This window comes from Sorex araneus, chromosome 3 (assembly GCF_027595985.1).
Source record: "Sorex araneus isolate mSorAra2 chromosome 3, mSorAra2.pri, whole genome shotgun sequence".
In the NCBI taxonomy this organism is placed as follows: domain Eukaryota; kingdom Metazoa; phylum Chordata; class Mammalia; order Eulipotyphla; family Soricidae; genus Sorex; species Sorex araneus.
Window position 1 is genome coordinate 172,039,977 of NC_073304.1, and position 26,423 is coordinate 172,066,399.

A 26,423-nucleotide genomic window follows, 5' to 3' on the forward strand; every position below is an offset into this window, starting at 1 on the left:
GCGCTTCCCCAGGGTTGCCCTGGCACAGCTTTCCTCCTGCCGCTCTCCGAGTGCCCTTGGAGGCCAGAGGACGAGTCTGGAGCGTCAAGAAGTCCCGTTAATTACAGCGGAGCCTCCGTCCTTTGGGCGCCTGACTCGTGACTCGTGACTGACGCGGCCGGAGGCGCACAGTGACGGGGCGGGCTGTGTTTGGGGCAGGTGAGCGGAGACGCCATCCGGGAAGCAGAGGCAGTGTCCGGAGGGACCCTGGCACAGTCCTGCCGGCTGCCCGCTCCGTGGGACTCGGGGCTGCCCGTCCCCCCAGCTCTGAGGAAGGTGGACACACCGGGGCTCAGGCAGCAGGTCTCTGGCCGCCAGGGAGGGAGGAAGAGCTGGATGCGGGGGCATCTTCCCCCCCCCCCCCAGACCCCAGGAATCCCTGCTGTGTCCTGAATCTGTCTGTGACCCCGTCCCTGCCTGTGTGGACTTCTCCCCCGGACGGGAACCAGCCGATGTGAGCGGCTTGTCGCCAACAACCACTGGTCTCCCCTCAGGGCCGGCCAGTGCTCTCCCCTCAGGGCCGGCCAGTGCTCTCCCCTCAGGATGGGCCAGTGCTCTCCCCTCAGGGCGGGCCAGTGCTCCCCCCTCAGGGCGGGCCAGTGCTCCCCCCTCAGGGCGGGCCAGTGCTCCCCCCTCAGGACGGGCCAGTGCTCTCCCCTCAGGACGGGCCAGTGCTCTCCCCTCAGGATGGGCCAGTGCTCTCCCCTCAGGGCCGGCCAGTGCTCTCCCCTCAGGATGGGCCAGTGCTCTCCCCTCAGGATGGGCCAGTGCTCTCCCCTCAGGGCCGGCCAGTGCTCCCCCCTCAGGACGGGCCAGTGCTCTCCCCTCAGGATGGGCCAGTGCTCTCCCCTCAGGACGGGCCAGTGCTCTCCCCTCAGGGTGGGCCAGTGAGGGGAGAGCTTGAGAGCCTCAGGCCCTGCCCCAGACACTGGCCGGAGACCCCGCTGTGCCCTCGGTCCCCGTCCTTCTGATGCCCCGTGCCGGCTCCGTGTCCGTTCTCCTGCCGAGTCCATCGCTGTTCCTCCTCCCGTGGGCGCTTCTCCGTCTGCTGGCCCCTGGGTCTGCACTGGCAGGTGGGCCCCAGGAGCCCCCACCCCGAGTCCTCACGGGCCTGCAGTGGCCTCAGAGCCCGCCCCTGGCCCTGAGATGCCCAGACGGTCTCATTACCCGAGGCAGGAAGCATGTTTAGCGGCGGGTCCAGGCCGTGACGGCCACAGCGGCGACTCTCGGGGCAGCTTCTCTGCACGCCTTGATGAGCCCTGGCCCCCCCGCCCCAGCCCTGCGCCGTGCAACCACCCGCCTGGGCGTGCCGCTCCCTGGGAGCTCGGCTTCCTGCTCTCGAGCCCCCCGCGGCCCTGCTTGGCAGCCCCTGGGCGTCTGGCCACGGTGTCACATGTGGCCGCTGCCTCTCCAGCTCGGAGAGGCGCCCTGATGGGCCCTCCCGGGCAATCAGAAGCCCCGCCCCCATGCCAGCCCCCTGTCCAGCAGCGGGACCCGCCGAGCAGAGGGGTTTTGTTTGCTGTTCAGGGTCCCTTCCCTGGAGCATTCTGGAAGAGGCTGTAGCCTTCCAAAAGGAGCATAGGCTTTTGGTAAAGTCGCAGATTGTACTGCTTTGCAGCTGTGGAGGCTGGGGTTCAGGCCACTCTTGGCGGTGCTCAGGGCTGACTCCTGGTTTTGTGCTCAGGGATGACCCGGCGCAGGTCTCAGGGCACCATATGGGGTGTCAGGGATCGAACCTGGGTCCGTCCTGCGAAAGGCCAGACCGTTGGCCTTTGCACGGTCCCTCCAGCCTGGGAGCAGCCTCCTCGCTCGGCCGGCGCCCCAGACAAGAGACAGTTGTGCTGTGTGCCGGTGAAGAGGTGTCGATGGTTATTCGTATTTTAGCTTCATGTCCCTTTCACAGGGCACAAAATGGTCTTTTGGCTCCCCCACCCCCCACAACCGTTTAGACCATTCTGAGTTTGCAAACTGGACCCCAGGCACAAACCAGACTGCACACGCACCCAAGCGGCAGCTGGCGCCTGGCGGGTGGGTGTGGGGCTCTGAACCCCGACTTCGCCCAGTCAGCCTCGTCCCGGTCGAGTCTGTCATGCACTGAGGGTGCGGGGACAGAGAGCCCCAGGCACTCCGAGGGCCCCAGGAAGTGCACCGGCTGCGGGTTTTGTGCCACGTGTCATGATTCCCAAAGCGTTCGTCACGTGTGCCTGCCTGGGGCCACTGCCCGGCCCAGCCCAGCCCACAGGCCATCTGAGGAGGAGCCTGCCATCGTGCTGGCCTGGCCCCGTGGTCTCCCACCCCTCCCAGGGTCTTACTGCCACGGGGCCCCACTTCGGACACCCCGGGAGGGTGTGCAAGTAGTTGGTACGTCGGCCCCGAAGCTCACGCTGGGGCAGGGGGGCCGCGGGAGGGGCTGGCAGGGCCGCAACGCCAACCGCTCTGGAGACCCCAGGGCAGAGCGTGACGAAGCATCTGTTCCCGCCCGGCGCTGAAGGTAGTGCACGCCGACCCTCCGCGCGGCCGGGAGTCAGCCAGAGTTCAGCCAGGCCCCGCCCGCGCTGCCCGCTCCGACCTCGCGCTCTGCGGCGCGGGCACCGGGCCAGCCCTGGCCGGGCGCCGAGAGGCCACACTTCCTATTGTTGAACGATCGCAGTTGCTGCTCCCCACGCGCGTGCCAGCGTTTTGTTTGGCACTTCCGACTGCTGTAGAGCCGTCGGCAATGCGGCTGTCTCCGGAGTCGGCCCGTCAGGAGCAGGGCAGGCTGGGGGCAGCGCGAGGGAGAAAGCGGGCAGGGGTGGGAGAAAGCGGGCAGGGGCGGAGGCGGCGCTGACTCCTGGACGCTGCCGGGCACGGCCCAGCCTGGCCCCCGGGGTCGGGGCTCCTGCGCCCACCCTGGAGGCCCCGAGAGAGGGTGTCCCACAAACCCTGGCCCCATCACACCTGCTCTCGTCACGAAGCCTCCCCCGCCCTGGAGTCCTCAGTTTGTCCTGTCCTGGCCAGCAGGGCAGGGGAAGCACAGACTAAGGTGGGACCTGGCCTCTTCCCTGCCCCCGGGGGACGTGCTTTCCTGCCCACGGCCACTGCACGGCGGGCGGCTCCCGCGGAGCTCGCAGACCCCAGGCTGGGGGATGGAGCCGGGCATTGAAGCAGGGCCAGCCCTGAGGCGGGCCGGTACCTTCTGGAATGTTCCATTGCTCGGGCTCTGGTAACCCTTTGCTGAGCAGAAGCTGGCCTGTGTGGGAGGGACAGGTGGGCCCCCCACGGACACTGGGAGGAGCAGCGGGGAGAGGAGCAGGGGCAGGTGAGTGGGGTGGGGGCTCAGGCTTTCCCGGGGGGTCACGCGGCTGCTGGACAGTGCCTCTAGCCCTTTCAAACACTAAATACCCTTTGGGTGCGCCGGCGCTAATGATAGATAAAGCGACGGCGACCTCATTCCCGTCGGATTCACGGGCTCAGTTAGTGTCGGGGAGGCACCGGGCCTGCATGCCGGGCGGGTGATGAAGGCGCCTTAGTGACAGCTGCTGGCCGGGGGTGCGGGCCCGGAGGGGCGTGTACGCTGACTTCATTACACCAGGGCTGATGCTCCCGGGCTCTGACCGATGGGCGCTCGGACCCCAGGGCCCCGCCACCGGCAGCCTCCGCCGAGCGTCTCCCTGGCACTGCTGGAGTCTGGGCGCGGGGAGGGGAGCCGGAGGGGCAGGGCGACCGCGAGGGGCCTGGAGAGCGGGAGAGCACGTGCCCCTGCCGGGGGCGGTGGGGCCTGGTGTGTCCCTCGGGCAGGGGGACAGGCCTCCTGGAGGGCCCGCCCTGTGATGGTCTGTCCACCCGCTCAGGACACAGCCCGGCACGGCTGCCCCTGGTGTGTGCCAGGACGGGACCGTCTGGTTGGGCAGCGAGTGGAAAAGGCGGGCACGCAGCCGTGCCGGGCAGGGAGACGGGAGGGGGTCTCCCCTTCCTCGGCAGCTGCAGGCGTGAGGGCCCCGACGTGCCACGTGCACTTGGGCACTTGGGGTGCCGTAAATCTCCTGGAAATGCAGGTTTTCCCTCTTTGAAACCCGGGGGGGGGCCGGGCCCTCCTCGGCCCGCTCTGTCGTCTGCTTGGCGACTGCCCCTAGTGAGCTGTGTGCGAGCACCTTGGGCCGGGTCTCGTCTGGCCCGGCAGTGCCCGCTGAGGGCTGCAGGCCCACCCGGACCCCGCGATGCTCGGGGGCTGCTGCGGTGCCAGAGGCAGACACAGCCCTGGCGTGCACACTGGCAGGGGCGCGATGACCCCCGCCCGCGCGGGCAGCCCTGGCCTCGCCCTCCGTCTCTCAGCATGCCTGGTTCGAGCCAGGCGGGCTTGGGTGCGGTGATGGGCAGCGCTGTCCGGGGTGTGGCCAGACCACCCGCCCCAGGGTCCGCCTTGGCTCTGGAGGCAACTCCGAGGCTCTGCGCGTCCCTCGGACCCCATGCGGGGGAGGAGCCGTTGGGTCTCGGCTTTTCCCTCCCTCGCCCTCGGCTGGCACCCTGCCCTCCGGTGCCACCCTGCGAGTAGTGTGGCTCCGCTTTTCCTGCAGCCGAGTGCAGGCGGCCCAGGGCCGCACGGCCCCTGCTCTCCGCAGCCCCTTCCCCCTCCACCACACCTGCTCCCGGGCTGCAGCCTCGGCCCCGGCTGGGCCTCACAGGTAGCCCGGGCCTGGGGCCACTGGGTGCCGGGTACCCTTCCCGGGAACGTTCCGGTTTCCGGGTCCTGGGGTGACGGGCCCAGGGGTGAGTCTGCTGCACACGTGACACTGGCTGGAAACAGGGGCGCACACGGGGGCCTCGGAGGGAAAGGGCCTGAGTGGACATTGCTCAGAGGGCGGCTCTGGCCCTGTCTGTGCTTGTTGTTGGGGCAAAGTCTCAGAGAACCCGAGAGCCTGGGCATGCCGGGGAACGAGCCCGCCCTCCTCCCTCCCCCCCTCCCTCCCCCCCTCCCTCTTTCTCTGCCCCCTCCCCCAGTCCTTGCTCTGTCTGGCTCTCCCTGCTCCCTCTCTCTGTCTCACACTCTCGCTGTGTCCCTTTCTCCATCCCTGTCTGTCTGTCTGTCTCTCTTTTGCTCACTCAGTGTCTGCCTCATACTCTCCCTTGCTAGTCTCGGATTTATTTTTTATTTTGGAGGGGCCACGCCCGGCAGGGCCCAAGGATCACTCCCGGCAGTGTATGGGGGACTGTGCGCCGTGTGGGAATAGCACCCGGTCGGCCATATGCAGGGCAAGCGCCTCTCCCCTGCACGCTCCCCACTCCGCACCCTGGCGTCTGATGCTGGAGTCTGTGCCCGGCGGGGGCCCCACAGACCCAGCCCTGCTGCCCCCCAGTCCTGGGTTCCCCCCGCACCTCCGCTCCCAGGCCTTCGTCTTCACCCTTCCTCCCTCCCTGCCCTCTCCTCCACCTGCCCTGCAGGAAGGCCTGACGTTGAGCGGGTTTACGGTCTCAGCCCTTAATTTTTAAAGTGGGTAATTGCCTGGTCCGGACTGAATTAAATTTACGAGCTTTTCATTCCGGTGGCAGATGGCAGCAGCATCGTCTGCTGTTCGTCCCGAGGTGAGTGTTTGCGGCTCCCAGGCCCCCGCGTTCTGCCAGCACTCACCCCTCCTACTCCCCCCCCCCGCCACTGCTCTGCACTCCGGGAACACACCGGGACCCCGAAGAGCAAGGCTGAGGCTGGCCCTCGGGGTGCCCTGGGGCGGGCATTGGAGGCTCCCGACTGTCACTGCCTTCGTCACCCACCCTGGGAGGTGGTGGCTTTGCCTGCGTGGCCACCTCCTGCTCGGACCCTGTGAGCGTGCACCCCCTTCCCTTCTCCCAGCATGCCCGGGGCGTGGCTCACGGAGGGTACTGGGAGGGGAGGGGAGCCTGGACAAAGGCCCGCCCAGTCGGCCAGCGGGAAGGGCAGGGCGGGGGCTGGGAGAGGGCAGGGCTGCCCGACTGGCACCACCCATTGCCGTGGGGCTGCACTGGGCCGGGGGCAGCGGGAGCACCAGGGCGGCATTCTCCGAGCGACATGGTGCTTTGTGGGTTTGCTCCTCACCCTGGCCCCGGCCGTGCTGACCGCAGGAGCAGCCCCGTTTCCCGCTGTGTGCTGCGGGCGCGCAGGGCCTCGGAGACAGGCAGGAAAGCAGAGGCTGCCCTGAGAGGCCCCTGGGAGCAGGCGGCAGAGTGGCCGCGCTAGTGAGTCCCACGGGACCAGGGCTCAGGGGCTCGGGTGGGACATGAGGGGGAAGACACGGGCAGGCTGTGGGGGCAGTGGAGGCATCCCTGCTGTGGGGAAGGATAGACGGGGGCAGGGGGGAGCAGGAACGGCTGAGGGTCACCGCTGGGGAGAGGTGGGCGGGCGGGAGGGGACGGAGCTGCCCGGGCTGGGAGGTGGGCACCTCTCTGGCGGTGCAGCGAGTGTCAGGCGCCTGGGGATGGTGTGGGCTAACCTTGGCGTGTGGAAGCTTCGGGTGCCCTCATTCCCCGAGCACTGACTCCCGAGCACTGCCACGTGTGCCCCCAACTCCCCCTCCAGAATAAAGAAAGACCCTGCAAGTGGAAGCGACTGGGGGTTTTAGGGTTCCCTGCCAGGGCTGCTGGCTGGCAGAGAGCCAGTGTCGGAGCGGGGGGTTCCGTGCAGAGGGGCGGGGTGCCCTGACCGTGGGCTGGGAGGAGGCCTGGGGCGAAGGAGGGCAGGGTGAAGATCGGACTCTCCTCTGGCCTCCGTGTCAGATCCCAGGGCGGGAGCAGGGCCCGTCGCAGGCCGACGCGGGCTTCAGGACCCTGGACAGGGCTCGGGGCAGTAAGGCGGCCCCTGGCAGAGCTTCCAGGTGGAGAGGAAGGTTGGGGGGGGGTCGGTATAAAACACAGTTGGCGGGGCTTCGCTTGCTAGGAGAGGAGGGGAGGGGAGGGGAGGAGGAGGAGGAGGAGGAGAGGAGAGGGAGAAGAGGAGAGAGAGGAGAGGAGAGAGAGGAGAGGAGGAAGTCAGAAAAATCATGAAATCGTGATTTCCCCCCGCCCCCCCCCCCGAAAGGCGTTTTGGTGAGATCAGCTCCGGATCAAGAACCCACACAGGTTTCCGAGTAAACGGCCGGGGGTTGTGTGCGTGCCAGGGACACCGCCGCCACCATCACGGCCGCGTGCAGGAAGGCCCGTGGCCCGACTCAGCTTCCCGGGGGTCTGTGATCTCCCTGGCCGGCTTGGCCCAGCCCTGCACCCGGAGGAGCACTGGCGCACCGTCGCCCTTTGCTTGCTTGAGCGGCAGAGTCCGGGGGCTGTCGTCCAGCCCTCGTGCAGCTCTCCCCGCTTCCCACTCAGCCGTGAGCCCTGGCCATCTCCGCCCGCCCCTCTGCCTTCGTCCCGGGACACTGGGCGTCCTGGCGGGCGGCCGGCCTCGCCGTGGGTCCCGAGGACCGTGGGCATCGTGCCTGGGCCACTCCTTGGCTCGAGTGTCCGCGGCTCTCCTGCCCGTCTGGGAAAGTGGGGGGTCTCGTCTCGGCGACTGTCGGGGTCTTTCCATCCCCGGATCCCCCCCTCCGTGCACGACGTTCTCCTGCGGCCTGTCCTTCCGCCTGAGAGCGGCAGCGTGTCTGTCTGCGGGTCACACCGTCTGCCCCGACTGTGGGCGCTGCTCTGCCTCCACTCGGACCATCCCGCTGCCCTGCACGGGCAGTGTGTGGGGGGCTGTGGCCGCAGTCCTGTCTCGCTCTCGGGGTCTCCCCGGCGGGGGGCGGGGTGGGGCAGGCATTTCTTCTCCCCGCTCCAGCGCCAGGGCCGGGTGGGGGCCCTGCTTCTTCAGGACCACGTCGCAAAGGTCAGCGAGTATCTTTTAAGGGGGAACGAGGAGCTGGCACAGACTCAGGGGGCCGGGCAGGGCTGACCGTGACATGCTGGGGAGGGCCAGGCGTTCTCTGACTGCACAGGCTGGGCGCAGCGGGGGCTTCCAGGAGGAGGTGTCCGAGCGAAGGGCTCATGCTGAGTGCGAGGTCCGTGAGCAGAGGGAGCGAGAAGAGCGTGAGAGAGTCTGCCGCCACGACACACCACAGCTCAGGCCCGCATGCGCCTCTGTGTGCACGTGTGTGCATGTGGCTGTGGGTCATGTGTGTGTTTCAGGTGGCAGCGGGTAGACAGCAGAGAGGATGAGCAGGACGCAAGGGAGGGAGGGAGAGGGAGCAGAAGAGAGGAGGAGGGAGGGGAGGAGAGAGAAGAGAAGAGAGAGAGAGAGGGAGGGAGGGGGAGAGGTGAGAGGAAAACAGAGGGAGGGAGATTCAAAGAGAGGGAGAAGGAGGGAGGGGGAGAGAGGGGGAGAGAGGGAGGGGAGAGAGGGAGGGGGAGAGAGAGGGAAGGAGAGAGGGAAAGGTGAGGGATAGAGGAGAGGTGAGGGGGGAGAGGAGAGGTGAGGGGAGAGGAGTGGGGAGGGAAGGGGGAGTGGGGAGGGGAGGGAGAGGGAGGGGAGGGGAGAGGAGAAAAGGGAGAGGGGAAGGGAGGGAGAGAGGGGAGGGGAAGGGGAGAGGGGAGGGGAGGGAGAAGGGAGAGGGGAGGGGAGGGAGAAGGGAGAGGGAAGGGGAGGGGAGAGGGGTGGGGGAGAGGAGAGGGGAGGGGGGATCTGGTGCCAGGCGGGGGTGCTGTGGTGAGGACGCAGTCTGAGGGCTGTGTCTTCTGAGTACGTCTGCAGCGGGGAGGGCAGTGCCAGGTGGTTCCGGTTCAGACTCTGCTGGCAGACCCGGGGGCACTGGCCCACTTGCCAGGGAAGGGCAGGCTGGGGCAGGGGCTTCACTCGGGGCCCCAGACACAGGGGCGGCCGGCAGGACCCCTCGGCTGCCTCCCGAAGCCTGTTGGAGCACCCCCGAGGGCCGCCCCGCCCCTCACACCCACCCCTCCCTGCCCTCCCCGTGTCCAGTCTTCTACACCCGAGTCAGCTTCGCCGGACTCACCTCTGGGGGCCACGAGGAGGGGCCCGGGCTCTGTCACTGCGGTTCCCTGGCTACCCCTGCGTGGCTGGGCCCTCCGGGTGTGGCGGCTGCTCGGGCCCCGCCCAGCCCCCTCTGCTTCCTGGGCACCAGCACACGCCGTGGCGCCCGGCACGTTCCCAACCGCGGACGCTCCGTTCCTCAAAGCAGCAGTGGGGTCAGCCCCCGTCACCGGGTCTGCGAACTCTCGTCTGGTCTCGTCTGGCAGTGTGGCCCGGGAGGCTCGGGGGTGATTGCTGGAGGGCGGGTGCTTGCGGCCCTCTGTCCACCCCGCCCGCGGCCCCCCGGGAGCCCTGCTCCCAGCCCGCCCCGCCGAGCTCTGACTTCCGAAACATGAGCTTGATACTCTTTCCTCCTGGAACAGTTTTATTGAAATATAATTCAAATGCCACACGGTTTGCCCATTTAAAGACACGATTTAGTGTTGTTGGTGTATTTATGGAGGGTGCCTCGTCGCGCCCATCCGTCCTGGCCTTTCATCACCAGGAACAGGCCCCAGGGAGCTCGCGGAGCGCTGGAGTGCTGCCTCCCGGCCCGGGGCCCCGAGGCCCGGCAACCCCCGGGCGGCCGGCCCACACCCTCTGGCCCTGCAGGCCCCAGACGCCAGCGCAGGGACCCTCGCCTTTCCCGAAGAAGCACTGGAGGGATTATCACCCGCCCCCCATGCTCCCATCGCCCCGAGGTACTCGCTGACCCGCTTCCTGTCCCTGGTTCCCTCCCGTGGACCCCTGGTGACACGGGCAGCTGCAGGCGGCTCCTCCCCGCACAGCTCGGTGGTCCGTCCCTGTCAGGGCGTGTCTGCGTCCCTGCGTGCCCCCGCCTGGGGGTGCTGGGGGTCATTCCTGGTGGTGCTGAGGCTCGGGCCGGGGTCAGCCGCGGGCTGTGCCCTCTCTCCGGCCAGTCTCCCGAGTGTCTGTCCCCCACTGCCCAGCCCGTGGACGGGGCCCTTCCTCCCTGGGCGCGGGGAGTAAACGGGGAGTCGTTGTGCCCTGCGTCGACTCTTGGTTCACTTCTTCCTCTAAGAGCAGATCCCGGGCTCCGTCCTGCTCCCGGTACAGTGTCCACGGCGCCAGGCCCTGCCCACGCGGCTCACGGGCCCTTTGCGGCAGCCGTGACGCTGTCTCTGTCCTCCTCAGCCAGTGGAGAAACAGGCCCCGTGGCTGGGGGGGGGTGTGGAGGCAGACCCCCCAGTCTGCGATGCCGCAAGCCGAATCCTGTGCTGTCCCAGAGCACGGGCCCCACCCGCCCTCTCGCCATCCGGACGGCCACCCCTTTGCGTGACGGGCCAGCCGCCTGCTCTCACCAACTCCCCCTGCCAGCCCCGGTCTCACTGTCCGAACGTCCAGGCAGGGAAAGATTGGTGCAGAGAGAGAATTAGCCCCTGAGGCGGCCTGGCTCCCGGTGTCCGAGCCTGGGCATCGCTCAGGCGGGCGCCTTGGGCCCTCTCGGTCTCTTCCAGGAGAGAATCTCCCCAGCTCAGGGGGCCACTTTCAAAGACAGCCCCCATTGCTTTTTCCGTTGCACACAGCTCTCTTCCTTTGCACACGACCTTCTTCCTCTGCGCACGGCTCGCTTCTGCCTATGATTTGCTTCCTTTGCACACGGCTCACTTTTTTTGCACACGGCTTGCTCTCTTCACGCACAACTGCTGAGCACCTGTCGGCCGGGCCTCCTGGAGCCGTTAGCCTGGGTGCGTGGTCTCACGCCCAGAGGACCCCTGGCGCTCCGGCATCAGAGAAGCCCCGGGCTGGCTCTCCACCCTGGAGTCGGGGCTCCAGCGCGGCCCCCGGCACGCCGAGATGGGCAGAGACTCACCGGCCCCCTCTGCTTGCCGCCCACAGCTGCCATCCTGGACGACCCCATGGAGTGCAGCCGGGGGGAGCGGCTGTCCATCACGCTGGCCAAGAACCGCATCAACCGCGCCCCCGAGAGGCTGGGCAAGGCCAAGGTCGAGGTGGACATCTTCGAGCTCCTCCGAGACAGCGAGTACGAAACGGCAGAGACCAGTAGGTAGCGCGGGCCGGGCCACCTCTCCCGAGGGCCGGGACCGAGGGACCAGCACGGAGGGGCGGGGCGGCTCTGGAGGGGCCTGTCACCTCCTGGGTCTGGGGGCCAGTAGAGGGAGGGAGCGGCTTCGTCCCCTCCCCCACACCTGTGACTTGGCCTGGGGGCCTGAACAGCAGGGGTCCGGGCTCCCTCCCGGTGGGCTCTGGGGACCTTCTGGGGTGCCAGGATGGAGCTCGGTGGGTTGCCCCGCCCGTGGGGGGTGTCTCTGCGGCACAGCGGGCGCCCTCTCTGTGCTGTGCTTACAGGGCCGCGCCCAGCAGTGCTCAGGCGGACCCCTCTGGGGTCCCAGGCCTCTGACCCGTGCCAGCCGGTGGCAAGGTGTCGCCCTCCCCCTGCCCTGGCTCTCTGGCCCTCCCCCACACACCCCCTGCTCAGAGCCTTCCTGTTGCCACCATAAAGGGTGCCTGCGTGTGCTGGGGCAGCCCAGGGGCGCTGCTGGGCCCTTCCTCACACCCAGGGCTGGGCTGTGGGTGGAAACCGCAGGCCCCGGGGGCCCCCTGGGACAGAGCCCTCTTCCTGTTGGACCTCGGTTTCCCTCTTCCTGCTGGACCCAGTTTCCTCGTCTGGCTGCCGGGGCTGGGGTGGCGCCCGCGGGTTCCAGCTCCAGCCTGGCTCTGCACCCCGGGCCTCTCCCCACCCCCAGCCCAGCATGAGAGGTCGGGGCGACCCCCTCCCCCACCTTCCAGAGGACACTCAGGCCCTAGCCGGGGGCTCGGGAGCATCCCGCTCCAGACTCGCGCCTTCTCCACCCGCCTGGCTGACGTCCGCACACTGGTGGGCAGCGGGAGGCGGTCCACTGCCTGGCCCCGTCCACTTCTCAGGCCACCGTCAGGGCCCCCTGCAGCCGGTGGCTTTGCACCTGTAGGCCTTGGGCGGGGAGGGGGCTCCCGGAGGAGCAGCACCTGCCCTGCTCCACGCTGCCCCTGCTGGCCAGGGCCTGGCATTGCCACAGAATGCCCTCGGAGGGGGTGGGCTCGGGCGGGGGCCCTGGGGCCTGCACAGGCCCCCCCCATTCCTGCCCCCCAGCGGGTGGGTGAGCAGGGCCAGGAGGCGTGTGGGCCCCCCAGCCCGCCAGGCCGTCCCACGGGCCGCATCTCACTGAAAGTGGCATCTTTAAATACAAACCAAACCAAACCCCTCAAGGGCTGCAGAGAGCACAGTGGCCGGCATTTGCCTCAGGCGCAGCTCTCGGGGACTTGACCCCCCTGCCAGCAGTGACCCCCGAGTGAGAGCCCGGAGGGAGCCCTGAGCACTGCCAGGTGTGGCCTAACACAATACCTGCCCCCCCCCCCGGCAAAGCTACTTGGTCCTCTCTGGGTCCCCGGCCTCCGTAGCCGGCCCCCCCAAGCCCCCCTGCCGGGTCCTGGGCTGGGGTCCTGCTTCACGGAACACCTCGAGCCTCGGCCGCTGCCCGTGGTTGGAAAGCAGAGCCCCGACCCCGATGGGGACCAGCCCTGCACGCACTGGGCCTCCTCTGGCACGTCCCAGGACCCCCTGAACGCGGACACAGGGGTCCCCAGGACAGCGGCTAGTGCAGAATTCAGGGCGGTGAGTGCAGCTGCCCAGACACTGCCGCGAGCCAGGTGCTGGCAGGGGCACGTGCCCTTCCCCCTCGGCAGCGGTGAGGAGCAAGCAGGGGCGGCCAGGGCCGTCCTGAGGGGTCAGTGAGGGCGCCACCTTCTCCGCCCCCGCCCCCCCAGGCATTGCCGCGCCACCTTCTCCGTCCGTCCCTTCCCTGAATCGCCCGCCCCTCCTTCTCCGGCTCTGCCCTGGTGGGCCGCGTGTTGCCCCGAAAGCAGAGGCAGGCCCAGCCCCGAGAGCCCCACACCTCGCCTGCCCTTGGTCCTCGCCCTCACGGCTGCTCCCCACAGGGCGCTGGGCCCCCCTCCCCCCCCTTGAGCCGCGGTGTCAGAGCTTAACTGAGCACCCACCCTCTCTCGCCCAGACACCCCGAGGCGCAGTGCCCGCTGCTGCCAGAGCCTGTTTGCAGTTTAATTTACTGCCCAACTGGAGGCAGGAGCCTCGGCCCAGCCTTGCCGCCAGCACCACGCCGGGGCCCTGGGTCTGACCACCAACACACACACACATGCAGACACACATGCAGACTCACATACACACACAAGCACACACACAAGCAGACACATACACATGCGCTCACACAAGCACACACACGCAGACACACATACACACATGCACACACATGCACACATATGCACACATGCACACATACGCACACATGCACACATACGCACACATGCACACACACATACACGTATACACACATGCACACACGCACACACACAGACACACACGCACACACTCCTTGTGACTTGGCGCCTCCTGGGGGAGGGCTGGCCTCCCCCCCCCAGTCCCGTGAATGAGCCAGGGGAAGGAGGGAGAGGCAGCGGCCGCCCCCCTAAACCCCCAGCTCTGAACATCCTGCCTGCATCCCGCCTGCACCCTAAGTTACAGCCCCCAGAAACCACCTGGTCTGACCTTCTCCTGTGCAGGTGGGGAGACTGAGGCAAGCCCTTCTCCTCCTGGGAGGCAGTGAAAGCTCAGAGTCACCCTTCTCGGGGCTGGTGCGGGTCGGGGCGGGGCCCGGGGCAGGTGGGGCGCAGAGGAGGCCCCAGGGATGGGCCTGGGCTGTGGGACGAGTGGAGAGAAGAAAGGGGCTCGGGGAGGGCCGGGTGTGGGGGCCGGGATGGAGGGGTATGGGTGGGTGCAGGGTGTGTGGCTCGGGCTGGGGCTCCTGCCGAGGGGCTTCTTGTCCTACTTTCTCGCCCAGGCCTCGGGGCCCTTCGCTGGCCACCAGGGGCCACGTGAATCTGCCATGTCCCGGGTCCCGGGGGCCGGGCGCGGGGCTGGTGAGGCGGACGGGGGCTGCAGACAGTGGAAGTGGAGGGGCGGTAGAGGGCCATGGTGCCCGTGGGGGGCGCAGTGGGGTTCCAGTGCTGGAGGGTGGGTACGGCACGTCGCCTGCTTGCGGGAGGCTGGGGACTGTTCCCGCCCGGCTGGGGGTTGCAGTGCTCCGACCCCAGCGCCGTGGAGCCCGGCGTCCAGCTGGAGCGAGGCCGCTTCTGGGCCCGCTCCTGGCTGGCCGGGCTGTGCCGGGGATGGGGCGGGCGGAGCCGCTGGCCCAGACCTGGCCCTCCTGCCCCCCGCAGGCCGCAGTGCCGGGAGCAGCTGGACGTGAAGGCCGCCTCGTCTTCCCTGCCCGCCTGCTCCCACTCAGGTCCAGGTCCCCGCGGCTGGCCGTGGGCCCACGGGCTCGGAGACCCGCCGGGGCCAGCCGCACCCTCCGCCCCACAGAGCTGCTGCCCAGGAGCCCCCATGCCACAGCCAGACCACCTCCCTGGGAGGACAGGAGTGGGGGGGGAAGGCGGCTGCGTCCAGCCCGACCGGCACGGGAGGGGCTGAGCCCCAAGGCGTGGGGGGCATCGCCTGGCAGCGGCTCCGACACTCACTCGCCTTCCAGCCTCTCGGCAGGCTGGAAAACTGGGTTGTCATGGCGACGTCACTCCCAGCCCAGCTCCCTGGGAGCAGGGAGGAAGGTGCCTCCCTCCGTCTGCCCCTCACACAGACAGACCCACAGCCTCCTGGAGGTGCTCACAGACACGCCCCGTGGAAATGGCCACCCCCGAAGGACGCAGAAGGCCTGTGTCCAGATTCCCAGACAGCCCCGGCCACGGCCGCAGGGACGATGGTCCCCACTGTCACTGGGCTCATTTACAGTCATTTCTGTTCTGTTGACAGAGCACTTGCGGAGTGAGTCCTTATGCCAGCACTCCACCAGATCTGACCACTGCCCTCCAGGGTTCCAGTCCAGAGAGGAAAATGGAGACAGGGACACAAGTGCTAGTGGCCAGAGGCTCTTAGAATCCAGAACTTTCCACATATGGAGAAGTCCCCGCGGCACCTACTGCTGCATTCAGCAGGATCTGCAGAGGGGCCGGAGCCAAGTTCACATTTACATACACAAGACATCTACACGCAGGCACACGGGACCTGAGACACGCTTCCGTCCAGACAGTCACACAAGAATACCGCATATGCACACTCCAGATAGTCACACAAGAACGCCACACAAACATACACACACACACACACACACACACACGCTTCCATTCAGATAGCCACACAAGAATATCACAGGCACACACACACACACTTCCATTCAGACAGTCACACAAGAATAACACACACACACTTCTATTTGATAATCACACAGGAATACCGCACATGCACACTTCAGATAGTCACATAACAACAACACACACACACTTCCGTTCAGATGGTCACACAAGGGAAAATAACACATCCATTCACACACACGTTCAGACACACACTCACACACACACACACTTCTGTTCAGAGAGTCACACAGGAGTACCTCAGATACATACACGTTCATTCAGCCACAGAAGGACTCTCCCCCCACCATCCATTCAGATTCTCTCATTGTGCAGCATTACATTTGTGTGTTTGGATTTCCTCCCACCCTGAGTGGGACCCATCAGTCCGAGAGCCTCTGGGACTCTGGCTCTGGGCGTGGGGGCTTGTGACTCTCTGTAAGAGTCTCTCGTGGGAGAAGCTTCTGCGTGGCCTTGCACAGTGAGGTGCTCGGGGCGGATGCTGGCCAGCATCGCGAGGCTCTGGACACTGACCCTCTTGGGCGGCCGGAGAGTAACAGGGACGCCGCCAGTGCGTCCTGCAGACAGAGTGAGGAAGAGGGGGGTTTTCCTGCTGAGGGGCACGCAGAGAACGGGTGCTGGAGGGTGGGTAGGAGTCTGCAGGTGCAGAGGTCAGAAGCAGGCCTGGGCGAAGGCTGTGGTGGTGGTTCACAGCCGCTTAGCCACAGACGGGAGCTGGTCGCCGGAAACTTTCTGCCAGACTCTGCAAAATTATCACAGCTTTACCAGGGTGTACCGGGACCATTGTAGTGGCCCTGCTATAAATACTGCAGACATTTATGTGTGCGATAATGTAAGTAATGCTTTTTATTTCTGCCTGAGCAGTCCGCAGAAATATTTCTCCTATTTTCACCAGTCTGCAGGTGTGAAAAGCTTGAGAACCACTCACGGTGGGGGGGCGGGGGGGAGTGTCTAATGAACATTTTAGACTTTTTGTTTGTTTGGGGGGCCACACCCGACTTTGTTTGCTCGGGGCTACCTCCTGGCTCTGTGCCTCGGGATGACTTCTGGCAGTGCTCCGGGGACCATACAGGGTGGCAGGGGTCGAACCTGCGTCAGCCACATGTAAGGCAAGCGCCCTCCCCCTGTCCTATCTCTCCGGCCCTGCACGAGCCTTTTCCTAAATGAATAAAATGAAACAGGATGACCAAGGAAACCAATTACATGGAAATGTAGTTAAACTATTTTAACAGCCCTGTATTAATTCACGTGGCGCTCTGTTAATACATTAAATAGCTGGTCTGACATCAGGTCCTCGTGTAATTTCTAAGTGATTATGGACGTGAACAGGGTGTTCGCCGGGCTGCCGTGGGGATGGAGTCACTCAGGGGGACTGTCCGTGGCCAGTCACCAGTCACTCCGGTTGGACCGCTGCCTCTGGCCCAGAAGGGGATGCTACGTTTCTGTTGGGGTCAGAGAAAATGAGGGTCTCCTCTTGGCCCCCCAACTGGCCTCTGATCAGACTCCCCCCCCCCACCGCCCCGGGGCAGTGTAGACAGATAGCAGAGTGTGTGGAGAGTTGGTTGGGTGGGGGGGGGGGGAGGGGGGAGGGGGTGGGAGCAGGAGGTGGGCAGGGGAGGGGGGAGGGCCTCGGGCTGGGGCGGGGCTCTGTGGAGCTCAGGTGCTCGGGGTTTCACGTGCTTGTCAGAGAAAGGTTTTTCCATCAGAACATTTCATTTTTTATCTTGCCACATTATGAAGGGAACACGATTTTCTAGAAAGGAACTGGCCAAAGTCATCTCTCTGAAGCCCCAGTTGTGCCTGGGGCAGAGGGGAGGTCAGCCCAGACAGGGGACGTCAGCCCGGACAGAGGGGCATCAGCCCGGACGGAGGGACGTCAGCCTGGACAGGGGACGTCAGCCCGGACAGAGGGACGTCAGTCTGGACAGAGGGGCGTCAGCCCGGACAGGGGACGTCAGCCCGAACAGAGGGACGTCAGCCTGGACAGAGGGATGTCAGCCCAGACAGAGGGGTGTCAGCCCGGACAGAGAGGCGTCAGCCCAGACAGAGGGACGTCAGCCCGGACAGGGGACGTCAGCCCGGACAGAGGGACGTCAGCCCGGACAGAGGGACGTCAGCCCGAGGCTGTGGACTCAGGCTCTGCTCTTCCTGTTTCTCAGGCGTTTCCCTCCGCACAGTGGGGTGACCATCTCGGACGCCCCAGCTTGCTCTCAGCGTGAAGTCAGTCAGCAGCGCACTGGGGTGGGGCCAGAATCAGACCCCCACGGCGGCAGCGGCCTTCATGCCGTCCTTCCAGCCCTCCTCAGCTTCGTGGTAGTTTCTGTGTGGTTCTAGATGCTTCTCTCCGTGTCCTCACATCAGCGGTCCCCGTGCTGCACGGGAGCCGCACTCCGTAGGAGGGTTCAGACGCCGACTCCTCCCTTCCGGCCAGTCCGCACTTTCAGGCCTCTGCTCCCCGGGGCTGCTCGGGCGTCTCTGACCTTCCTCGGGCCTCTGTGGGGCTCGGCTTCTGCAGCTTCTGCGGTGCTGACGCACCCCTGGCGGGGAGGAAGTTCACCAGCTGAGGCCCTGGAGGTGGTTTCCGGGGACAGAGCTGGAGCTTTGGAGAACCTTGGGGACGGTTCTGTCCCTCGGCCCTCAGGCATGCCACAGGGGCACAGGGAGCACTGCTGGAACCTGCCTGGGGGAGGGGGTCCTTCCTGGGGCACCCTCGGTGTGGGGTGGGGTGAGGTGAAGCCTGGAGCCTGCCCCGTGCCTGCACCCCTTCTCAGGGCGCCTGCCAGGTGTGGGGTTCGGAGCGAGCCCGGAGGAGGCACCCCAGGGCCAGGTGTGGCTTTCCTAAGCCTTACCCTGTGCCCTCAGTTTCCCAGCCTGGGAGAAACGCGTCCCCGGGGGACAAGTCCAGATTTCACTGTGCGTTTGGCATCTCTGCAGTCCCACACCCCGGGAATCGGGGGAGGGGTGTGTGGCACGGCGGGACCCTTGTTCTGCGGGTGCAGCCTGGGCCTGCGAGGGACCCCAGATTCTCTCCTCCCAGCCTTTGCGTCTGGAAACCCTCCGCCTCTCGGCGTCCACCTCCCTGGCCGGGCCTCTGCCCAGTCCCACCCCTGCCCTGGAGAAGGGGCTCCATGCCCCCAGGTGACACCTGGGCTGGGAAAGCCCCTGGCCTCGTAGGGACAGCGGGAGGCCACCTGCCGGGCTGGGCGGGAGGGTGGGGGTGTCTGTGAGAGCTGGGACCCCCGCCCAGCCCTCCCATGTACCCTCCTCTCTCACAGCCAGGCCACTGTCCTCTGCGTGGTCATGCCTGCTGCCCCTGGCCCTGTCTGTCTGTCCGTCTTTCTGCATGACTGATAGCGGGTGGGGGCTGACCGAGGGCACCCTGGCGGCCGTTCTGTGGCTCAGGGCACAACCCCGAGTCCAGTCTGAGGGCAGGGGCTGTGGGGTCCAGCCTTGGCCTCAGTCTCGGACCCGAGCCTCCCGCGGTCCCCCATGGTGTCCTGTGTCCTCGGAGCCAGGGGAGACGGGCACGGGGGGAAACTGGGGGTCTCGACCACGCTGGGGCTCCTCTGACACGCATCCTGTTTGTCCCCCACCCGCAGTGTGTCAGATACTCCCCAAGGGGGTGGTCGCTGTCCTGGGGCCCTCCTCCAGCCCCGCCTCCAGCTCCATCATCAGCAACATCTGCGGGGAGAAGGAGGTGAGCAGGGGGGCAGGGGGGAGGTGAGTGGGGGGGGCAGAGGGGAGGGGGAAGGAGGTGAGTGGGGGGAGGGGAAGGAGTAGGGGGACGGGCAAGAAGGGCCCGGGCTTGTGGGGGGCAGGGCTGGGCCTCCCTGGGGCTGGGGGCTGGTGCTCCTGGACCCCCGGGTCCTCCCTGACCGGTCTCTCCCAGGGTCCCCTGGAGGAGGGGCTGCACGTCTGACTCGCCAGGCGGGTGTTGGCGGGGGAGGGGGGCAGGGGCGGCTCCAGCTCTGGGTGTGGGGCCTGTGGGGTCGTGGGGCGTGTGCGGCCTGCAGGGAGGCTCCAGGGGAAGAGGCGCAGGCGGTTCCAGAGCCCTCGCGGCCCCGCCGTCCCAGAGTCCTCCTCGCAGGGCTTCCTGCTCGCCCTCCCGGAACTGCTCCCTGCTCCCCGTGCTCGTCCTGGGGCTTGGGGAGGTGGTCAGCCACTGGCCCTCAACACAGACCCTTTCTGGGTCTTGCCTGGTCCCAACTGGGGTGCCAGCGGGCGTGGCCACAGCAGAAGCTCTTCTGGGGACCCCCAGCAACGCCCCTTCCCCGGGGCACAGACCAGACCTGAGGCTCCGTGACGTGGAGAACAGAGAAGGGGCACGGGCCGAGGAGCTCAGGGCCTGCTCGCCCAGAGGCTGAGCACTGGCCGCTGGTCACTCAGCAGAGCGGGCGCAAACCCACGTGGGTGGGCTCTCGGCCCCCTTTGCCCACACGTTGCCCAGCCTTTCCCCTGCCTGCCATGGCTCTGTGGGTCTCAGGGCCCGAGGGGCCGAGTCGGGGCTGCTGGGGTGGGGAGACGCCCATTGTGCCCCTGTGAGACGGTGGGCTGCAGGCCCTAGCAGCAGGACCACCCCACAGGAAGCCCCCTGGCCCCACAGGAAGCCCCCTGACCCCACAGGAAGCCCCCTGACCCCACAGGAAGTCACCCCCCCAATCACACAGGAAGCCCCCTGACCCCACAGGAAGCACCCTGACCCCACAGGAAGTCACCCCCCCATCACACAGGAAGCCCCCTGACCCCACAGGAAGCCCCCTGACCCCACAGGAAGCCCCCCTGACCCCACAGGAAGCCCCCTGACTCCACAGGAAGTACCCCCACCCCATCACACAGGAAGCCCCCCCCCCCGACCCCACAGGACCCCCCCTCATGCGCAGACTGGCTTTGCTCTTTGGTCTCTCCTCCCCAGGTCCCCCCTTCTCTGCTTCTCCCTGCTGGGATGACGTGTCCCCTGCACCCGAGGGCGCCCCCCCAGGGCTGATCTTGCAGGTGCAGGAAGCTCCCTGCTGGGTTCTCCTGGGATCCCCATCCGCCACCACGGAGAAGCTCCAGGTTCGGGCTCAGTCTCCGGGGCTGGTGCCCAGGCCTGTGTGGGAATGCACGGGTCTCAGAGGCTGCCCGTGACCATCCTGGGAAGGTTCCCCGCGGCCCTCTAGCCCCTGTGCTTGCCCGAGGCCCGGGCCCCGCTCTCGCTCTCTCGGCCTTTGTGGAGGGCAGGAGGGGGTTTGCGATTGGCCCAGGGACGCCAGGCAGCCTTGGGAGTGAGAGTGACGAAGTCAGAGAGGGTGAGGGTCCCGACCCACCTAGTAGCCCGCCCTCCTGGAAGGCGGCCGCCAGCCTGTTCATCTCTCTCCCGGGGAAGGGTCGGTGCCGCTCAGCACGTCAGAAACAGGCGGCGGGAAGCTGGCACTGTCCAGAGGACGCCCTGGTGGGCATCACCAGCGCCGTCCCCCGCCCCATCCGCATCTCCGGAAGAAGCCGCCCCAGGGTCTACCTGGGACAGGTGTGCGAGCGTGTGGGTGAACGGGGTCGGAGGGCACGGCCGCCACTCTGCTCTCTCCGAGTTACCTGTGATGAGGACAAACATGTGTCTAGGCAGCACCAGGCATCCAGCCCAGGCCTCACGCGTGCAGACGTGCCCTGGGCCCGGCCTGGCCACACAGCCGTGTGCCTGTCCAGCTGAGTGCCCGCGCTGGCGTGCCCCATCCCACGCCTTGCTCCCCGGCCCGGCAGAGCGGAGCCCCTGCCCCCCTCCCGTGTGGCGGCTGCTCCCTCTTTCGCTCACCCCATGCTCCCCGCTGCCCCTCTCGCCCCTGCCAGGTCCCTCACTTCAGAGTGGCCCCCGAGGAGTTCATCAAGTTCCAGTTCCAGAGGTTCACGACGCTGAACCTGCACCCCAGCAACACGGACATCAGCGTGGCCGTGGCCGGCATCCTCCGCTTCTTCAACTGCACCACCGCCTGCCTCATCTGCGCCAAAGCAGAATGTGAGGGGGGGGGCATGGGGGGGGCCGGGGAGGTGGGCCGGGCCCAGAGGGAGAGGGCTGGGGAGGGAGCCGGGCTCCAGGGGACCGGCTCGCGCCAAGGCGGTCTCGCATCTGCAAGCCCAATTCCCACGTTTTCCGCCTCCCCGTGAAGGAGCCGCTCAGCTGAAGAGGGGGCCGAGGGGGCGGGCGAGTGAGAACGGGCTGTTTGTGTTGGCTGGTGGAGAGCCCTCTCCCCGGAGAGTGGGCGCCGCTGATGGAACCAGGCCCAAGGTCAATTTCTGGTGAAGCGACTGTTTCTGCTGTTGGTTTTTTCAAACGCAGCTTTTGCAAATGCGTTTTCTCCAGTCCTCCACGTGCGCCATGAATTTAGTGTTTATGAGGTCTGGCGAGCGTGAGCCCTGCACTGCCCGGCACATCTGTGTCTCCGAGGGCGCCAGGTGGCAGCCGTGTCTGCACAGGTGACTGGGCAGGTGGTGGCCGCGGGCTGCCGTTGGGGCTCAGTGCCGAGCGCCAGGCCTGGGTGTCCGTACAGCGGGTCTCATGCTGGCAGAGGGGCGGGGGGCACTGTCGCTCCCCGTCCTCCCTGGCTCCCTGCAGCTCTGCCCACGTGACACCCACCTGCAGCCACAGAACCACCCTCCCCAGCTGGCCCCGCCCCCGGCTGCCCACGGCCAGCTCTCATTTGTCCACAAACAGATCACTCTGCTGGCCTGCCAATCCGGTAGCGGCGTCTCCACAACGTGGGCTTTTTCCTCCTTTACCCCTCACACGCCCACACACTAGGCCGTATTGGCAGCCCCCAACACCTCTTATGAACCACCCCCAGCAGTGCTCTGGGAGACCAGGGGCCACTGACAGTCCTCAAACAAGCTGGACGGTCCAGCTCAGGGACACGCCCTGATCCAGCGCACACAGGTCACTACACCTGGCAGGGCTGGAGAGGGGGACGTGGGACCAGGGGTGAGCTTGGTGGGGGCTCGTGCTTGTGAGTCGGCCCCTTCCGGCCCTCTGAGCTGGCTGCCCAGCCCCCGGACCTCACGGCCGGGGTGACAGGCTGCATGCAGGGGCGGGGTCTCAGCCCCAGCACCCCGGCCTGTGTGGTGCAGCCCCACCACAAACAGCGAGTCACGGAAATCGTAGACTCCACGGGACACGTGTGGGGGCTGACCACTGCCTGTGGGCAGCGTGGACGCGGGCCCTCTGTCTTCTGGCAGAGGACCGCCCCCCCCTTGCTTGACGCTGCAGAGGAGACGTGTGTGTGTGTGTGTGTGTGTGTGTGTGTGTGTGTGTGTGTGTGTGTGTGTGTGTGTGTGTGTGGATAAGTGTTCCGTGAGCGCCTCATCCCACACCCTGCCTGGGGACCGGGCAGCACCTGGGAGCGGGGGCCATTGGGCTGGGCTCTGGCCAGAGCAGGACTTCCCTGGGCCGGGCAGATGGGCCAGACTCTCTGCCCCAAGACTGCTCTCGGCATCTTCGCAGCTCAGCCCAGTGTGACAAGAAGGTCAGGCCACGCCACTGCCCCCCCATCCCCCTCCCCTCCCCCCCCCCCCCCCCGTGGCAGCTTCTGGCTGCAGTGATGGGACAGCCGGAGGCCTGCCCAGAGGGACGCGGCTGCGGGCACGGTGTCTGTCCCCAGCCCGCCCACCCCGGGAGGCTGTTCCCTGCCTGGGCCTGCTGAGCTTCCTCCCGCCCTTGCTGGGCCTGGGGGAGTCAGCTCGGAGGTGTGGGAGCACAGGATGCCTTTGCCATGTCCGGCTCCCCGCCCCCCACCCCAGGCATTCCAGGGCGGAGAGTAGCAGGTGCTGGAGCCAGGAGGGGCTCGGGCCAGGGCGGGCACGAGGCAAAGCCCGGACGCCCAGGCTGGTCCTGTCTGCCAGGAGCACTGAAGCAGAAGTGCAGCCCGTGCCCCGGGGCCTGCGGCAGGCTGACACTGCAGGGTCCTGAGACCAGGTGGCCGAAGGGCCCGCGAGGCTGCCCGCCTGTCCCGGCCATGACCCAGCCGGGGACTCGGGCCTCCCCCTGCCGGCCTGGAGCCGGGCGAGGGTGGGGGTAGAGGGGAGGGGGGGCCGAGCGGCTGGAGGGCAGAGAGGATTAACAGCCCAAGCAGAGGACAAGGACGAAGCAGCGAGGCAAGGACAGCCGGGCCGGGGCGGAGGCTCGCGGGGCGCCCAGAACCGAATTCTATTTTCCAGCCGCCACAATTAGGCGCAGACGAGCGTGTTCCGCGGGGACTCGGCCGCTCGCTCCGCTGCTGCCCCGAGGTGGATTTTTAATCAGCGGGGCTGGGCGGCCGCGCTGTGTCTCCGGCTGCAGCCATTCCCTTTCCTGGGGAGGCAAGACGGCCTTGTGCGCGCCCCTCCCCGGGGGCTTGGGAGAGGAGGGGTCCCCTCACCACCTGGCCCTGGGGCTGTGGGGTCGCCCGGCGCGGAGCCGCCTTTTCGTTTGAGTTGTTTGGTTGGGGGCCACGGCTGGCGGTGCTCAGGGGACCGTGCGGTGCCGGGGTTTGAACCCAGGCCTTCTGCGTGCACAGCCCCTGCAGCCGGTTCCTCAGCCCTCAAGAGGGCCCCGTCCGCTGGCGCTGTGACCACGGGTCTGACTCCGCTGTCGGAGCCCCCGGCCTCCAGCAGCCGTTGGTCGACTTGGGGCCTTGGGCCACACCCGGCGGTGCTCAGGATTACTCTTGGCTCTGTGCTCAGGCATCACTCATGGCGGGGCTCTGGGGACCAGACGGGGCACCAGGGATGGGACCTGGTCGGCCGCGTGCAAGGCGGGTGCTGCTCTCGGCCCCCGCCCGCCCGCCTGAGTGTGTCTGCGCGTCTCAGTGGCTACGCAGGGCCATGTGCCCAGCACCTCGACTCGGAATCGCTGCCTCTGATCTTGGAAAATGGCTCAGTACCCACAGCCCCTCTGGCCCCGTCTAGAAAATGGGCCCAAGGTCCCCTCCCTCCCTGCTAGAGGGCAGAAGGGACCCGATGGGATGGCATGCTGGGTAGTCGCCCCACACAGCTCTCCTCTCCTTGGGTCCTTGGGGGATCGCCGTGGCAAGACCAGGCCCTGTCCAGTGGCCGTGCCTGTCTGCAGAGCCCAGCCCGGGGGAGTGGCCGTGCCTGGAAACAGACCCTCTGAGGCCATCAGCTTGGTCTGCTGACCCCTGGCCCAGATCCTTTTTCCATGGAGAGGTCTGGAAAGTAGCCCCTGGGGCCTGCAAGGGCACACAGCGCCCTGAGGTCAGCGCCCTGGGCAGGTTCCTGTCCCCTGAGAATATTCACCACTTCCGGAGGCACGGGTGGTGGGGGGACAGGGAGGTGCACGTAGGGACAGGTGTCTGGTTTGATCTGGGGCTCTTGGCATCCCCTCTGTTGCGTTCCCTGGCTGCGTGGCCTGTCCAGTCCTACCTGGGCCTTTCTCAGCCCCCCATGTCCCCCGACCCCCGACCCCCACACCCTCCCGACCCCAGAAGCACCTTCACTCCTCCCCGCAGGGCCTGGCATGGGTCCGGGCCCTGCTGAGTCCCGAGTGAGACTGACCAGCTCTCAGGCCCCCCTGCGCCTGCCTCGCTGGCCATGGCCGGGCCAAGGGCCCTGCCGGGCATGGGGAGAGCAGCTGTGCACCCCCCTGCTAGTGGCCGCTGGCCTGGCCGAGCCCTCGGGACACAGAGGGCCAGGCCGCAGGGGACTTCTGCCCTTTGGCTCCTGCACTTCTTGCCCAGCCTTGGATGTTAAAGGGGTCCCCTCGCGATTCCCAGAGTCCAGGACCCTCTGGGCTGGACCGCATGAGGTTTCTGGTCCGGCCATCCCCCTGCTGGGTCTGTTCCCCCCGCAGCAAGCTTCAGAAGGCTCCGGAGGGTGCTAGCACAGTGGGAAGGAATAGCTAGCACTCTGCGTGCAGTGGGTTCGATCCCCACCATCCCAGGTGGTCTCTGGAGCCTCCCAGGAGTGAGCCCTGACCACTGCTGAATGTGGCCCCCCCCCCTTAAAATAAAGACGATTCTGTCTCTTCCTGACTCTGGGGCCAGGGTGCTCCCCGCGTCCCTGCATCCACAGACAGTGCAAGCTTGGAGTTGGGGGCCTCTTCCCCGCTCGCAGGGTCCGAGAGCCCCCCTCCACCCCTCAGACTCTGGCAAAGCAAGTCCGGCTGTGACTCCCCGCCCACGTCTGTGCCCTCCTGCACTGTTCAGGTCTTTGCTCCTGACCTTTCAGCACAGAGCCTCCCGCCCCCCCCCCCCCACGCACTGATCCAGCCCCTGGCAAGCTTTGGGGGGTCGCTCCCTCATCTCACACGGGAGCAGCCAGGCAGGCACTGCCCTCCCTGAGCCCCCTCCGGTGCTTCTCCACCCCCGCCCCCAGATATAGGAGCCGAGAGCTGCGGTGCCACACGGGCGAGTCCTGCCGCCCTTGGCACCTCGTGTCCTTCTGGGTAAAGTGGGGAAGGACTCACGGCCTGCCCCGCCCCCCACTGCATCCCCCCCACCCCGCTCCGTGTCTGCCCTTCTCCCCCGAGACCAGAGGAGTTTACAGAGGATGACCCCGGGCATTCCCCAAGACAAGGCCGGGCCCTGTGCCCTGGCCCCCGGCTGCCCCCACGCGCCCTCCTGCCCGTCGGGGGCCCTCGGCAGAGTCGGGCTGTCTGGTCGCCTTCCCAGCCAGCCTCCAGGACCCACGTGCCCCTGCCCCCCCCCCCGACAGCTGGAGCCCTCCCCACATGGCCCACACGGGCGCGGCTGCCAGCTGGGGGAGCGTTGGGGGACCCTGACCGGACGTGCTCTCCCCCACCAGGCCTTCTGAACCTGGAGAAGCTGCTGCGGCAGTTCCTCATCTCCAAGGACACCCTCTCTGTGCGGATGCTGGACGACAGCCGGGACCCCACCCCGCTCCTGAAGGAGATCCGGGACGACAAGACGGCCACCATCATCATCCACGCCAACGCCTCCATGTCCCACACCATCCTCCTGAAGGTGAGGGCGGCCCCCAGGGAGGGGCGCGGGGCTGGGAGGCCTGGTGAGGGGCGCAGAGGCCAGCTGCCGGGTGGGATGGAAGACGGCCCGTGTTCTGACCAGCCCGCTGGTAGCTGTGTCCACGCTGGGGGCAGCCCGCGGGCTCTGGGCTTTGCCCAGTGCCCTGTGTGGTTCCACGGCACCATCCCCGGGGGCTGGCAGAGGTCAGAAACCAAGACTCACCGAGATGGTCCCACGCAGAGAGGGCCGGTGTCTGAGTC

General features: G+C 67.1%; 1 protein-coding gene across 1 annotated transcript in view; it reads left to right on the top strand.

Annotated features, from left to right (window-relative positions):
* The window catches only part of GRIK4 (glutamate ionotropic receptor kainate type subunit 4), a 213,570-nt gene that overhangs the window by 101,177 nt on the left and 85,970 nt on the right, over nucleotides 1-26,423 (top strand). The window contains 4 exon segments of the mRNA XM_004604757.2: nucleotides 10,841-11,005; nucleotides 18,820-18,917; nucleotides 21,044-21,209; nucleotides 25,985-26,163. Coding sequence (XP_004604814.2) covers nucleotides 10,841-11,005; nucleotides 18,820-18,917; nucleotides 21,044-21,209; nucleotides 25,985-26,163 — 608 coding nt within the window.